Here is a 16,216-nt window from a genome sequence, read left to right as displayed (position 1 = left end):
AATTGTTTTATTAATAAAATATAAACTTTAATGTGTAAATTCATGGTACCCATATTTATCTGCATCGTATTAGTACAGCTGAAAAAAATCCATAGCTTTGCGAATCATATATTTACGTGACTATGCTTGATTTGATTTGAATTGGAAGAACTGACAAGGACTAGCAAATAAGATGAAAGAAAAACACGAGACACATAACTACACTACTACATATTAGCACATGAATGCAGAGGGTGTCTCGACCAATCAGAAGTCAGACATTTGAAATCCCACCAATCACATTAAGGTATATCTATCGTTTCTGGAAGTTGGCACATGAGGGTACTAGATATGTTGTATAAATATAATAAATATGAAAATATTCTCTGTACATGCACTTAGTCTGTCATTGATGAACTCAGGCTGTTGAAATTCCAAACTGTACTCCATAAACATTTTCCATTCATGTCGGAAGACCATGGTCAATAATTAAATTCGGAATACTGGAGTCAGGAATACAGGAATACAGGAATAAATAAACAAGCGTGGATTCATCAGTATCTGTATCACATGTATAGCCACGGGAGGCTGGGGGAGGGGCAGTTCGCATGATGTCTGGGGCGGTTCCTGGAACCTGCATCTCTCCTGTCATGCTGTTTGTGCTTCCTATAATGAGATCATTGAGAAATCACTGGGCCGTCGCGGAATGTTCATTTGCAAGCATTCCTTTGCTTATTCTTGGACGTCTCCGATTTCTGTTATGTCGGAAGGTCCATGTTTTTGGAGGTCGGTAAAAGCTACACCTTTATGACCAAGCTTGGCAGCCAACGCTTCAAATGTGTTACCATGGTGCGTTTACCAATGTCGTCACGAACACGACAACTCGATGGAACAAGGTTTCCACGATTTCCACGGGCTGTTTCGGCAGGTGTGGACCACGTTGGAGCTAGTGTCCTTGAAACACTGCGGAAGTCGGGTCACCACAACCCCAACACTTTGAGCCAATGGGAGGCTCCTTGTACTAAACCTTGACGACGTGGTGGAGTTTCAGACGACCCCGATGCCGATGATGAGAGTCACGAGGGCCAGGAACGTGAGTTGAGGATGTCGTCTGTCCACTGATGACGCGATGCTAGTGTCGTCTGCCCAGCTGTTCTCCAGGTAGTCCTCCCCCTCCTCTAGACGGAAGATCTTCACAATGTTGGAGGGGTCTTCTGGCTTGTAACCCTTCCTGGATATTTTCTCAGCTGAAAGCCAAATATGTCAATGCATTACCATGACTTTAGCAGACATGTCTTATGGTTTTGAAAGGGTTGTCATTTTTATTTACACTTAACGGAAGTCTATCTTTTTGCAGTAATTTCAAAAACGAAATGGCTATACAAAGGAAAATGTTACATGATGGCAACGAAGTCAGGGTCGCATTTAATTGGGTCACTATGAACATAAAGAAAAAAGTATTTCTATGTTCTGGGAGGTGTAAAGAGAAGTATTTCTTTGTTCTGGGAAGTGTGAAAGAAGGGTTCCTTTTCTCGGATCATTGTGAACTGCCGGCAATGTTTGATCGTGGCTAAAAATGAAACAAGAAATGAGGACGAGAATTCTTGGATGTCAACTTCTTTATTATCAGGTGATGAAGGAGTAAGCATATCCTCCGAAACGTTGTGTTCCTCATAATAAAGAAGTTGACAACCATAAATTCTCTTCCTTATGTGTATCACTTCTAAATGCTAAAGCGTAGACTTAAACAAAAATGGTTATTTGATGGTGCTGTATTTGATACGGGTTCATAGTTGTGGTAAGGACCGGAAGTTTGTGATGTTCAATACTTGGGGTCGTACAAGGGAAGTATCGATACTTGGCATTGTACGAGTGGTCGGTATCACGGGTTGATGACTTACAGCACTTCCCGTAGGCTCCCTCCAAACAGATGGACTGTCCCTGGACGCAGCGACAGAGACTGCAGTCGGACCGGAACCACTGCCCATGGCGGACCGGGCCGCACCAACTCCGCCTTACTTCATATTCACAGTACCGCCCGTAAAACTCTCTGAAACAATACCATCGGAACAAATGACACTTTGGACAAAATAGATCTTTGATCAATAATCATCCTAAATCTACCCAATCATAAAAACATTGGATTGTGTCACTTTTTTCTTTTTATATCTAGTCATAATTCCATATTCCATTACTAAACTTTTGAAATTTTATAAATTTATACATAACATATTATGAGAATCAGTTTTGTTCATCATATTCCTAAAATTGTGGAGTAGTATATTTATTCAAATTATTCATTTCTTAAGTTACCTCACATTCAGAAAACATTTCTATGTGTGGTAAAAAACAGTAGATATCACACATGTCAACTTACTTTTTACATTGGCAGAAGCTCCCAAGGATGCACACGCCGTTGTTCTTACAGCATTCTTTCAGATACCTCTCTGGTGATTGGGTTTCTGAGGGAAAGAAACATCTGATGTAAACACAAAAAGCCTCACACAAACTGAAACTACCCGACACTGTCGGGGACAATGCACATTCCTTAAAATGATTAACTTTCACTCTTAGCTGAGTAAAGAAATGACCAGTAACCATTTATCAACGAACAATAGTCCATGACCGGTCTTAAATTTCTCGCGCGCCTTTATTAAACCTCAAGTACACTCCTTTAAGATTAAATGGAACAGATAGCCACAATTTAGTATTATCAAACACCGTTTTCATCCACACGCAGCAACGGCGACAATAGGGGTAGCGATTAATGTATGCCTATTTACAATAGCTTACGGAAACGCCCGAGGGCATCCGAGTAGGGGTCAAGGTAACTATGAGGGTTGGGGACAGGAAGGAATGGCGTCAGTCGGGGTCCTAATTGCAATTAGGGTACCTGGGTTGTTTTGGTCAGGAACGTAATCTCCTTTACTGATGTGAATTGCTAGGTTACTAGGGTCGTAATATACTCCACGGTTGCCCTTGATGGCTCTCAGGGGAATAAACTTTCAAGGATGTTAAATAACGTTGGCGGGTGATTGGTGCTTACATTTGCCATCTCGATATATGGCCGTTAACGGCAGTATACGACACAGGGTCGTGATGTAACGGCTATATACCACACGTATAAGTAAATCTATTGAGTAAATATGTGAGCCATTACGTTTATGCAATAACGCTTGAAGCATGTCGGCGGTACATCTTGAAGCTAGCTGTTGAGGCAGAACGGTTGTGCATTTTGCATCTTTTAAGGCATCTTCAAAAGACATGGGCCATCGCAATATGGAACGGACTGTATTACGGGCGGGAATGGGTTAAACTAAGAATCCGTATTGTCATTGTAAACATGGTGAATCTTAAGGTTTATGCCACTTTGAAGTACCAGCAATCTGGATCAGTTCATCAACAATAATAAAATATTACATCAAGACAACGTCTAAATTCACGCGATGTTCTACTTGTCTCATACTTAAGCATATACTTATACCCCATACCATTCTCATACACCCCCAACTCTCGCAGCCTTTACTCAACCCCTTTTCAGCTCCAGCAACCACTACTCAACCCCTTTTCAGCGCTAGCAGCCTATACTCAACCCCTTTTCAGCTCTAGCAGCCTATACTCAACCCCTTTTCAGCTCCAGCAGCCTATACTCAACCCCTTTTCAGCTCTAGCAGCCTATACTCAACCCCTTTTCAGCTCCAGCAACCATTACTCAACCCCTTGTCAGCTCTAGCAGCCTTCGGGGACTATGTGAGTGTAGGTTCTAGTTGCAGCGTCTAGCTCTGTAGTGGAAATCACCAAGCTGTCGAGTTGGACGCTTCTTCAGTTGAGGTACATTTATCATGTGTACTTGCAATGTCGGGTGTCTTCGTTGATTCCAGATTACAAGCCTTGTTTCATTCTTATAGCACCTTGACCATAAACCTTGAGTCAACTAAGGGTCGAAATGGCCACAAAGCTCGCCTTACAAACATTTGCACGTATCAGTAAGATCGCTGAACCAACTCTGAACCATTCATTACCTCATCAAAAGCTTTTAAAGGAATAAAAACAGAGATAAGAAATCTCCGTACAAACATGCTTGCCTTTGACTCCCCCGAGTGCAGTTCATTATCGGAGTGGGGGCATTGCAACATACCGCTGAATTACAGATGTTAGGCCGGTGGGGGTTGGTGGGTAATTGTAGAGCATCCTTCATCCGAGCACACCGTATCAGTTCTAACACCCCGGTTTACCCTCTACACGATCGTCTTTATCTTAACTGATCACACTCAAGTGATGAAAGTTAGCTAACGAGTGGTTCAACCTTAAGGTTGTTACTTGTGATGCTACGAATGTTAAAAACAATTAAACAGCTTAAAAGAAACAAGTGGCTACTGTGGTACCTCTTGTGGGTATAACCATTGAATTTTGTCTAAGATTTTGAACATGGCGATGTTCTATTCCATGTGCATCAAATGGATGGATACAGGTGAGGGTGTGTTTATGAAATAGGGTGTGTGTGAGGGTAATGTGTGACGGTGAGGGTTCGAGCGAGGGTTCGGATGTGATTGAAGTGATGTCAATGAGGGTTTGGATGTGTCTGAATGTGCGGGTGTGTTTGCGTGGTTTGCGTAAGCTGCTGTGAGTGAAGGCCTGGATGTGGGAATGGATGTGGTTGTGTGTATATAGGATGTTTGTATGGGGGATAATATTATGAATATTATTTTCATAATTACTATTAAATGTGAAGTGTACATATATAAAATATTGTTTTTTATGAGTCTTTTAGTGTCTCGTATGCCATTTTGGCCGGCCGCTGAATTTTTACATTCTTGCCTTGTCATTTTATATGTACAGCGGGTGACACTATAATGAAATATTCTTCTTCTTCTTCTTCTTCTTCTTCATCAAATGAAGTCCCTCAGGTGTACCAGGGTACGCCAACACGCATCACTCATACAAACAGGCTGTGATGACTCAAGTATTGCTAAACCGCTCCCTCTCGCGTTTCTGGCTTACCTGCTTTGTAACCGAAGCTGAATCGCTTGTTTCTTGTACTGGAATGTATGATGCTTTTTAACCATCTTGGGGAGTCTGTAAATAACAAAAACTATTGTTTAATCAGTTCAGCACAAGCTACAAGTGTGTGTCATTAACATAGTTGGGGTGAATCTACTGTAGCGTGTCTTTGCATGTTACCATTGATAGACGGTACAGACAGTTTAATAAACGCGAAACACCACCAATACATACACGTTGTTATCAGGCCATACATCAAGAAGACATACAGTCATGTGGAGACAATATTTGACAGCGTTGCCTCGTGACTGACATGTGACGAGAAGATGGCGCCAATCTGTTCACGGCAGACTCGCGAATTGCCCTCTCAACCTTAGTAACCACTGGAATATTTGCAAAACTTTATCATTTACGATCTTCCCGAGACTAAATCCATGTAATATATCTCTCAAGAAGATATTTCGCACAATTTCATTCACTTAGCAAGGAGATGCTATCGTTGGTATCTACCTGGCTTTTAGTAGCCTCGTTATCGCATCTCTTTCATTTCTCCCTTCACCTGGACAACCACTTGGCTCAAACAATCAGAGCGGCGTGTTAACGGATTAACCTCACAACAGATTGAGCGTTAAACCCGTAACCTTGTGATCCGAGTTAATCCTTTAACTGGCGTGCGGGGATTAATGAGAAAGGGTTTGGGCTTCGAGAGTACCGCCCGTTAGTGGCGACGAACAATTAGCATCATTAGTGTAACTTTCTTCTCTCGGCAGAACTACTTGAAGTTTGAGTGGTAAGAACCGTAAAGAGGGATATGGCATCGACTTTTACTGGCTTGAGCCACTTGTAGTATAAAAGCACTTGTAATCGTAACTTTTCCCGAACTGGTAAGTCGTGATTAAAATTCATCTATCCGTTCGGCATAAACGAGCAGAACTAACTAATTAAGGAAAGATTATTAACAGGTGTCATGAATGAGTGCATTGTGTTTCGTCCTGCGACGTTGATCTTCCCTAAAAGTTGGTTTGTCTGGTCCAAACAATATAGAATATATACATGCAGTCATGTGTTACATCTGTCACATTTTGGTGGCTTTTGAAAAGATGTTTCTTGGTATTTCCTACCCTCTTTTTTTCGACTAAATTAGTGGTAAAATGCCGAAGATATGGTTCACTTGTTAGGGTGCTCTTGTGGATTAGAACCCAGACTCCCTATCGCTGCATATAACGCTGACTCCATTTTAGCCGTACATCTTCTTTGAAATGGTTCAGATGAAGCCGAGAATAATTTAAAGAAAATATATTGACGTCATCGTCAGATTAGGGTCGTGAGAATAGGTCACACATACTATTTACGTTCAATATGGATACTATTTACGTTCAATATGGATACTATTTACGTTCAATGTGGAAAGGCATGTACACTTTCACACCACATAAACATGACCTGCGACTTTAAGCTAAATATTAGTCACCAGAACAGTAAAATGTGGGATATTCACAAGTGTAAATAAACAAAGAGCGTTCCGTGGACTACCATAACAAACAGCCTGACACACAGAACCTTCCACAGCGCTATCCGACACGGGGTTATCTCCCGTGACCCCGGTCAGCGAGGTCAGGGATACTGACCGTGGACATGATATGAATACCAAGTATAGGGTGTCCGAGCAGGCCTACAATTTACCTATATGTCATGCCGCCGGACATCGCTTCCTCGGACAATGCTTGCTGGTGTTCATTTATCACCCAGTGTAGGACTGACGTCCATAGTTGACGTACGTTAATATTGGGTTTCTGCGTCACTGGAGATATGTATCCGTTCCGTGTGATTGATTTCGTATCAGTTTGATCTGGGGTGGTTATTTTTTCTGAAAATTGCAAGTACTTGGACAGGTTTATGAATACACGCTCGACGGCAGGTGTTGCAAAAACTCCAGACTGTCAACTATCCACCATCCTCAGGATTATGTTTCAATGTCTTTCAGTGTCCTGGTTCCACAGAGTGCGTGAGTGATGGTTTTACGCCGCATTGAGCAATATTCCAGCAATATCACGGCAGGGGACACCATATGGGGGTTCAGGCATTGTACCCATGTGGGGAATCGAACCCTGGTCTTTGGCGTGGCGAGCGAACGCTTTATCCACAAGGCTACCCCACGGACGCAGTTCTACAAAGTGACATGACTATCACCCATACATAGCACGGAGTGTCTACGTCAGATTTTTATTAATCCGAAATTAACGTTTTATGGGTTATTCTGGTTTATGGTTCATTGACGCCGCGATTATCGGCGGAATACTGTTAATAGCGGCGTTAAACCCAACTCACTCACTCACTATGGTTCATTGCATACACGGCAAAACCGTACTCGAGACCATGGAAGATAATTTTAGTGTTTCGTACTTCGAGATAAGGATGGTGTCGATATAGACCATGAGGTTATATCGTCTTATACGTAACCTGCAGCGCTAAAGAAAGTATACACCCAGGTTTGATGCTGGCTAAAAATGAAACAAACGAGTAAGGGTTATTCGATGGTGAGTTTGGTTTTACGCCGCTTTAAGCGATATTCCAGCAATATCACGGCGGGGGACACCAGAAATAGGCCTCACACATTGTACACATGTCGGGAATCGAACCCGGGTCTTCGACGTGACGAGCGAATGTTTTAACCACTGGGCTACCCGACCGCGCCCTGATGTTTTGGACCTTACATATGCAGTGTTTCAACGAGTGTTTTCGGCCTAGTAACGTTTCGATAACGTTCGTAAATTTCCGGCCAAATCAAGTGTATGTAACGATATCGAAGACGTAACACCCTACTGAGGCATAGATCCGAACGGATTTCTGCGATATTAATGAGTTTTCCCAGCATTGCATTTATACAGCCCACGTATATATTTGCGGACTCAACGTATCGAATGCAATCTTAATGTATGGTTATATAGCCCTACCAAATGTGACATGCAGTCCCCAATGCGTGTAGCCCTGATTATTACCCATTACGCGATGTGGTATGTATGTATAACGTAAAAGGCGTGTCATGCACTGCATCTACCATGCCTATTGCTATACCGTTAAACTCTGCAGAAACAGGAAATGACCATCCAGCTGTTGGTGCTATGTATACATGGCACATTCTTAAGAGTGCAAAATGCGCTTTGAAAAGTCGTAAAGTTCAAAGAAAATTCTACTACTTACATGCATCATGTGCAATTATGCCTTTACCAAAGGTAAATTGCTCTACTTTATCATGACTGGGTTCAAGGAGAGATTCAGTGCAAAACTATCAAGCCTAAATAAATCATGTCCTCCCGGCTGGCGGCGCATGACGTCGCCCTCGTTTGAGGTACTCGTGAATGGACGTTTATGACCACTGGCTTGCTGGGGAGGTGGGGAGGTTAGACGGAAGGCTTGGAGAGACCACTTCGTTTAATGTGAAACATATGCCCTGTTATGGGTTCGCGCAACAAGCTGAAAACGATTTATTATTATTCTAACTGATTTGAAGATTCCTCTATGGAAGACAACTGGAGTTGGAGGATTTGTTACGGGGGCTAATACCTTTATCGAGTGATCACGTAGCACTGACTGTAGAAACCGAAATCCATAAGACAACTGACACTTTCTGTGAACGTGTTTTTATCTTAGGTCGCAGTACACGTTTAGGACTTGTTAACGTTCACGTCGCGCTGAGTCGCGTTGACGTCAAAACACCGACTTCTTTCACCATGGCAGTACACCATAAGAACGTAACCTTTATAGGATAATCACGGAACAATTAGCACGATTCTGGTGTTTACCAAGTCGCACAAACACTGATAAGACAGTAACGGAATGAACTCTGTGCTTAAGGGTCACTGTACCCTCAGTTTTGAGGTATCTCTGATAAGTACGCTATTAACAGCGTGCAGCAGTCACTATTTACTATACCTACGCTTGTTTTCATGCTGTGTCCACAACCACAAGGTCAGGTTCAACGACCGGATATATATCTTTGTTCTTGTGGGAGTGGGATGGGTTTGGTGCAGCATGGAGCAAAAGTGTAAGAAGCTGCGCAATCGACTTCTCGTGTTCAAGGAAATGTCTGATTGATGTTGTGTTCTCCTATCATTGTTAACTAGAAACTAGAACCTGTTTAATAGTACTACTTGTATATAGTCGCATTAATTCATTGACTTCAAAACGAATGAGTTTTCTCATTTAGATATCTTTGCCGAAAATCAAGTTGAAATCGTTGCTTTACGAATTCTCTCTAATTGTGAGCTTGTTAAACCGATAAATGATTTTAATCTGATTTGAGACTTACCTGGGTCCCGTTCAACAAAGCGACCTTAGCACTAAGACGATCATAACTACTATACTTTAACTTACGACAATCGACAATCGTAGCACTTAGAAGACCATTACTCCCATACTTTAACAAGGACTTAAGACAATCGTAGAACTACCATAACCCCCATACTGTAACGCTAAGACGATCGTCACTCCCATGCTTTTACATAAACTTACGAAACTCGTAGTGCTAAGACGATCTAACTCCCATACTTAAACATAAACTTGCGAAACTCGTAGTGCTAAGACGATCGTAACTCCGATACTTTAACAAATACTTACGAATATCGTAGCGCTAAGACGATCTAACTCCCATACTTTAACATAAACTTACGAAACTCGTAGTGCTAAGGCGATCGTAACTCACATGCTTTTACATATACTTACGAATATCGTAGCGCTAAGACGATCTAACTCCCATACTTTAACATAAACTTACGAAACTCGTAGTGCTAAGACGATCGTAACTCCAATGCTTTTACATATACTTACAGATATCGTAGCGCAAAGATTGTTTTGTGAAACGGGGCCCAGGATACGAAGACTTGTAAATGAAAAGCCTGTTATCATCGTCCAGGTTCAACATGTACCCGCCATATGTTTACAATGATGCCTGCAATTCTTCAAACGGCTTCACCGTATTAAGCACGGCGTCCCTGACATATTTTCAGTGACAGTTGCAACTACAACATCTACAGCTGTTGCTGGTCATTCGCAGCGTCAGCCCCAGCATGCAAACATAACCCCTTGACCAGATGGGAGGGCCGAGGATGCGGGGATAAATGGACAGTAGTCCGTTACAGATAGCGCAATACGTCGGACCTGGTTCCCGCTGGTAACAGGCACTATAAACTTTCTCGCGGGACACAAGGGTCAATTAGAACTACGTTTATCGCGCATTGCGATGCTCTCATGCTTAGTTCGAGCTTCCAAGACAGCGGGTAACTTCAAACGCTGAGGGGGAACATAATGATGGGGAGGATGGTACCTCAGGGGATTTTAACATAATAATTGGGGACAAATGTTTTTATTATCAGATAATTAAAAGCACGAGCAGTGATTGTAACTGATAGTACCGGGCATGTGGTGGGCTCAAGTATTGTGGGAAGTACAGGGGTTAATGTGTCGAAACTGTAAAAATAAGATATTTGCATAAGAGTGATAGTTTTAATGCACCTTATATTTTACCATAAAGTAACGTTATGCTTTCTTTGACCCAAATTTAATCCTTAACACTAGAGACCATATACAGTTGACGTTTGTATGATGATAGAGCCACCATCTCGTATGCACTGCCGGGCAAAAGAAGTATAAACTGGATTTGACCCCAAAATTGCCAACGTTATCAAAACGTTACCAGGCTGATAATAAAATCGACGAAACACTGCAAAATCACGGTCCAAAACAAAACTGTGATACCCGTATCAAAAAACATTTCTTTTGTTTAATTTTTAGCCCCCATCAAATATTGGTGAATGCGTTCTTTGGCCCGGTTCTTTTGACGTTGCTCAACGTGTCTGACGTGGTTCGCGCTGACGCTATAACGTCAACAATCGTGAAGTAAGGTAAACCTAACCTTAAAAGTTAAGTGGTTTTTTCTGCATTTTGTGTTGAGGTGTGACAATGCTCCATGTATCTTGATCGGCGAATCTTATCTATAGCACCTATCTCAATTTTTCTATGAAAGACAAAGAACAAATGCCAAGGAATGAAATTGAAAAAACGTATAAAACAATATCCGCTCTGTGCGCTTTGATGTAGTCTTGTGTTCAATCAGATAAGCATTGTTAAAGTTTATACCCTGCTATAACACCAACCGCTTGACCCGGGCAGCTATTCAAAGTAATCAAAATTCTTCGCGCGCTATAACGAGGCAAATAGATAGCTACTCTACCCTCCCCAATATGGATGGGCATCCATCAGAAACGATGATAACACGTCAGATTGACAGGCGATAAAACCCAAGATAACGACCCTCGCCTTGTTTACAACCGCCGCGTTTCTTCGTCTCAATAACGATACGCCTACTCAGAGTGCGAGTGGTTCAAACAAGCCGCTTGCAGATGCACCTAATGGGGGACGAAGATGCTACATTGTCCGTGAACTGGAAGTAACGCGCCGCTTCTACCTACATACGGGGTCAGTTTGACCTACCAAGGAACCTGCGAGAGTTCACGGATAATAAACTCTCTTTGAGGTCATAAGTGAAGTAACAGAAGTGCGAGTTGTAACAGTAGCGGTAGGTGCTAATGTATCCCACATACTACCTAGACTCCCTTAGAAGCAGGTATATCACAGAGTGCCAGTGTCTTTCACACTTCCGATTGCAGTATTTGTCCGATTCCATCACAGGAAACGTGTATTTTAGAAGACCAAAACCAAGAAAATGTTTAGCCGGCTCCATTCCACATATGAAATGAACACGTTTAGGAGAGAAAGGGGATATAATATAAGATTTCATGGACTATATGATAGTCTAGTGTCTGACGTATGGGGTAATTCTTTATCAAATTTATCATCAACCTGATGCTGTCGCTATATCTAAGACTAGCATGATACGATGGACCCTATCGACCCAGAGCTATTGGGAACAACATTTCTTTCATTTTGGATTCACTAATGCACATTTACTCATACGAGAATATTGTATACGTGGTTGAATGTGTAGACCCATAAAGGGATTGTTGTGAGTTGTAGTTATAGACTCAGTCAACACGTTTTGTTTTGTAATCTAGTCAAGATCCTTATTTCGCTAACCGTAATACGTAATACCCGTTTTTCTGCCTGTGGTACAGGTAAACTATTTACTTAACGTAAATGTATGCTAATCACGGGACGGATAGGTGGGTCTGGTAAAATAACATTTGTTGCCACGTTAATTTAATCTTACATAAATTTAAATAAAGATTGTTCGCAAGATTGTTCTCAGTGCATGCCGGGGGACAGTGCTAAACAGGACGGACCACATCTCAGATCTTATACAAATAGGCCCTCTAGGAAGACGCACCTGTTACTGACGACAGAGCCGGATTAAATGGAATGAAATTTATCTGATTTTGAGTCAGAGGCATATATAAGTGTCAATCGTAATTAAGACACCCCGAGGGCGTGAGGACAATGTACTGGACCGGACTGTGGCCAGTGTCAGCGGAGGGCGACAAAACGGCTAGTCACTCGGGGAGTTTAGGTCTGACAGGCACCTGCTGACCAGAGCCTGACATGTTTTCTTACAGAGTTTTCTGCTAAAGCAATAAGGGACGGTGTTACGTTAGAAGCTGGACTTAATATTGTTAACAATCTTTATATACTATAATGGGGATTAATATAGTATGAAGTTAAGCTGTGTATATTACCAATGGTCTGATCCTTAGGTCGTGGGACATAATACCATGTGGGTACATGGATACCATCCACATTCCAAAGTAAACCTGCTATTACCGCTGAGCTAATATGGTATTACTACGAACTGATCAAAATTGTTACTGGTACCCGTTCGACGAAGCTGCTGAAGAGAAAATGTCGGAAGTCAATGTTACGAGTGAAAATTTCATTGGTCTTGGTGGTACGTAGCCGAGATGTAAGGGGAGGTTATATACCCAGATTTTTGAGCAAGATGCATTTTGAAATAATTGTGATGTGGATGCATAAAACGGCAAATATTGTGTCAGCGTTAAGCTTATACTCGCTTGCTACATGTTATAAATGAAATATTCAATTTTATCCTCCACAGTTTATTGTTAGTGACAACCAAAAGGCTGTTTAGGTATACCTTTTGCATAATGCAACTTCCGTCTATCCATCCCAACCAACATCATGACCACACGCGGCAGTCGGATGCTGCACAAGATGGTGTTCTCCCATCAAACCCACACCCTTGTAATCCTATGTAATTAGGACCCACAGTGGGTATAATATTGATACGTGAGCTCTCCCCACCACCATAACCCTCTGTGTGGTATCATTATCACTGGTCCCCCAATAGGGGAGGTTGCGTCATAACAACCTCCAGTCTATAGCTATCGGCGATGCTGTAACCATCCCTCCACCTCACAATACACTATACGTTAACGTAACGCAGTACCATGGGAAGAAACAGTTGGCGAGGAATTCGTTGATTCCCATGGCAACGCTTCAAAAGCGTTATCCATCGGTGACGCTGGTATACATAGATATGTGTTGTGATGCGTTGGCTAGAAGTCCCCTGTTGTCACGCTTCATACGAACGCAGTTCAACGTACGGTTAATGTTCCTTTTCCCTGTGGCGAGTCGCACAAAAAATATATAGACAAAATAAAAACATATTACTTACTTTGTGACATCGTTTCTGTAGTGTACATAATCCAAATCAGAAGGGTGCACAGGTATCTGAAAACCATCATTCAATAGTGGTACACTTAAGATATTATATTAGACACGAGAAAAATATTCGACTATCCGCATCAAACGTTGAGAAGCTTACACACTGATGAATAAAACAACACGGATATAAAACTATTTCTATTCCAATTGCATTCTGTCTCGGCCGTGCGAGGTGTCATGCTCGATTCTGCACGTTGACAAGTAAATGACATTTGACAGATGATGGTCATTCGTGACCAACTCTTTGATGTCAACTAAGATAGAACGAACAAATAGGTACACAGTGCCCTTTTTCTGACCCGTCTAATAACGTGGGAAATATTAATATACAATATTCGCACTACTAGTTAAATACAGAAAACCGTTCGACTGTAGCAAATATGTATATAGAGTTCATGTATATAATCTCCACTTCCAGTTGGACTGTAGTATCCAGTAATTAACATTACTGTCGCGAATAATAACATTTATTTTATTAACGTAGACTATTTACATATATTCCATTAAACATGATTGTCATGACCAAGGAGTTCATTTTATATGTATAGAAAGTACTTGGTCATTAACGTGCCCATCAGCTGATGCTAATGTTTTCACTCATGGTCAAAACAAACATTATAGATGAATAAAACACGTTAAGGAAGCGAACGTGAATTGCTTACCTGACAGTAGTGTATAAATCCATTTATATTTCCGTGTGTTCCAGTGTTTTGTAACTATATCCCCTCTCAACGTTTCCCCTCGCACTGACTCCATCCAAATCCCTCTAATGTTTGTAAGCTTATATTTCCCACGTGTTGCAACACTGATTTAGCCCTTTCCCAGGGGGCAGGGCTCGTTGATTGACATGGTCACGTGCCGCGCTCAACCAATTAACTGTGAGAATCGTATTCCGTTGGGCCCAGTTGTCATTGCTGGACAATGAGGCTGTTTTTACTCGCCGTTGCGCACCATTTGAGTTGAAAGATTGGGATTAGGTATTAAATCAAATTACCGGGCGTTTTCAATTGTTTCGCTACTGTCTCGCGTCACTGACTCTCATGTGTGAAAAGTGTGAAAGAAAGAACAATAAGAAATTGGTCCAATCGTCAGTGTATTTTTGGCATGTAGGTTTTACTTATGAGATGAATAGAAATGGTTAATTGTTATGAACCAGGGTGTGAATATCAAAGGCGGCGTGGTCGGATGTTTGGGTATGAGTGAGCAGACGTTCCCATCTCCTTGTCGTCAAAGTTAATATTTACTCGCTGTCTCACACCTTGTATACTAGTGTGATGGCGGGTATTAGTAAAATGTGTTACCAACTTCAAAGATACTTTTCCACGATGCCGGTGTCAATATTTGTCAAATTAAGTCACACATACACAAGTTCATTAACTTGTATGTACCACTCTCAAGAGTAAATATTTTATGCCGCCAAACGATTTCTATCTGTGTTGGTGATGAGACAGATTTACGTGAAGAGGAGGATGTTGTTGAATCAGATGTGGAGATGACAAAACAATAACGTCAGACCTGTTAGCTGACGAATGTTATCTTATTAGGCTAAAGAATACAAATCCATTAATGTGTATGTAGAAAGCATTTTATTGAATATCGTGCAACACAGATAAGGTTGGATATTGTGCACACTTTTATGTAATAATGCTTTACTGCCTTTAAAACAACTTGGCTTGTTGTTGTTAGAATCAGAATCAGTTTATTCTCAAAAACCACAAAAGGTTGTACAAGAGCATATTACAATAAATAATTATGTATATGTAAAAAACGTAGACAAGATGTGATAAAGTACATCTTAAGAAAGTGATAATAGTTTGGGCGTAAATATATATTCCGAACAGAACTTTCACACAGAATCTTTGAATATACACTGCCGGGCAAAAGAAAGTATACGTTCATGTTTGATGGTGTCTAAAAATGAAAGCAACAAAAAAAGTTATTCGATGTTGATACGGGTATCATAGTTATGTTTTGGATTTTCCGTTTACAGTGTTTTGATGGCTGTTTCAGCCCAGCAACGTTTTTATAACGATTCTAAATGTTTGGTCTAATCCTATTTTCAAGTGTATACTTTCTTTTGCGCGGGAGTTTAGTCTAATAGTTAAAAAAAATAAACCTGGTTTGTGTTTTTCATCTTTCAGTCTTGACGTTTCTGCGTGGCTCAAGACTTTTCAATGTGTAGTATTTTCCAATAGAACATTCACTGAAAAACGACAACATTGCCTTAACAGCTTCACTGAATTAGAAAGATATACCAAGGCTTATACATATCCGGCATGTCCTGTCGCGGGGAATAAATGATACCAGCTATCGGCAATATTTTAAATAATGACACGTTGCGAGGATATAGTAAGACGCGAGCGTGCTTGTATGCGTTGCGTTTTAATCTCTCTCTATACTCTTTTTTTCACACAAGGTGTATCATTTTTCGGCTTTCCTGCAGCAGTGCCGTAAGCCCACTTGTATAATCATTTTAAGCATCACATAAAAAAATGATAATTTTCCAACTTGGGAAATATATTCATCAATTTTGACATAACTC

At 41.2% G+C, this 16,216-nt stretch overlaps 1 protein-coding gene across 1 annotated transcript; it reads right to left on the bottom strand.

Moving 5' to 3' along the window:
- Positions 1 to 14,466, bottom strand: LOC124134641. Its single transcript, XM_046499582.2, has 6 exons — positions 14,337 to 14,466; positions 13,625 to 13,680; positions 4,981 to 5,055; positions 2,357 to 2,441; positions 1,881 to 2,029; positions 1 to 1,226 (listed from the first exon to the last, which is right to left on the bottom strand). The coding sequence occupies exons 1-6, from the start codon at positions 14,357 to 14,359 to the stop codon at positions 1,027 to 1,029; spliced, it is 588 nt and encodes a 195-aa protein (XP_046355538.2). The 5' UTR covers positions 14,360 to 14,466; the 3' UTR covers positions 1 to 1,026.
- Between the last annotated feature and the right edge of the window lie 1,750 nt (positions 14,467 to 16,216).

Source organism: Haliotis rufescens, unplaced genomic scaffold (genome assembly GCF_023055435.1).
Source record: "Haliotis rufescens isolate VD_foot unplaced genomic scaffold, xgHalRufe1.0.p SCAF_2, whole genome shotgun sequence".
In the NCBI taxonomy this organism is placed as follows: Eukaryota; Metazoa; Mollusca; class Gastropoda; order Lepetellida; family Haliotidae; genus Haliotis; species Haliotis rufescens.
Note: the sequence above shows the minus strand (reverse complement) of the source record. Positions and strands in the feature narration are given on the sequence as shown.

Bases quoted from the DNA above. Each gene is read 5' to 3' on its own strand.
- LOC124134641 (XM_046499582.2), bottom strand. From the start codon at position 14,359: ATGGATTTATACACTACTGTCAG. The intron at 5,056-13,624 runs GTAAGTAATATG...TGTTATTTACAG, and splicing joins TACAGAAACGATGTCACAAA to ACTCCCCAAGATGGTTAAAA. The intron at 2,442-4,980 runs GTAAGCCAGAAA...TCTTTCCCTCAG, and splicing joins CAGCTTCGGTTACAAAGCAG to AAACCCAATCACCAGAGAGG.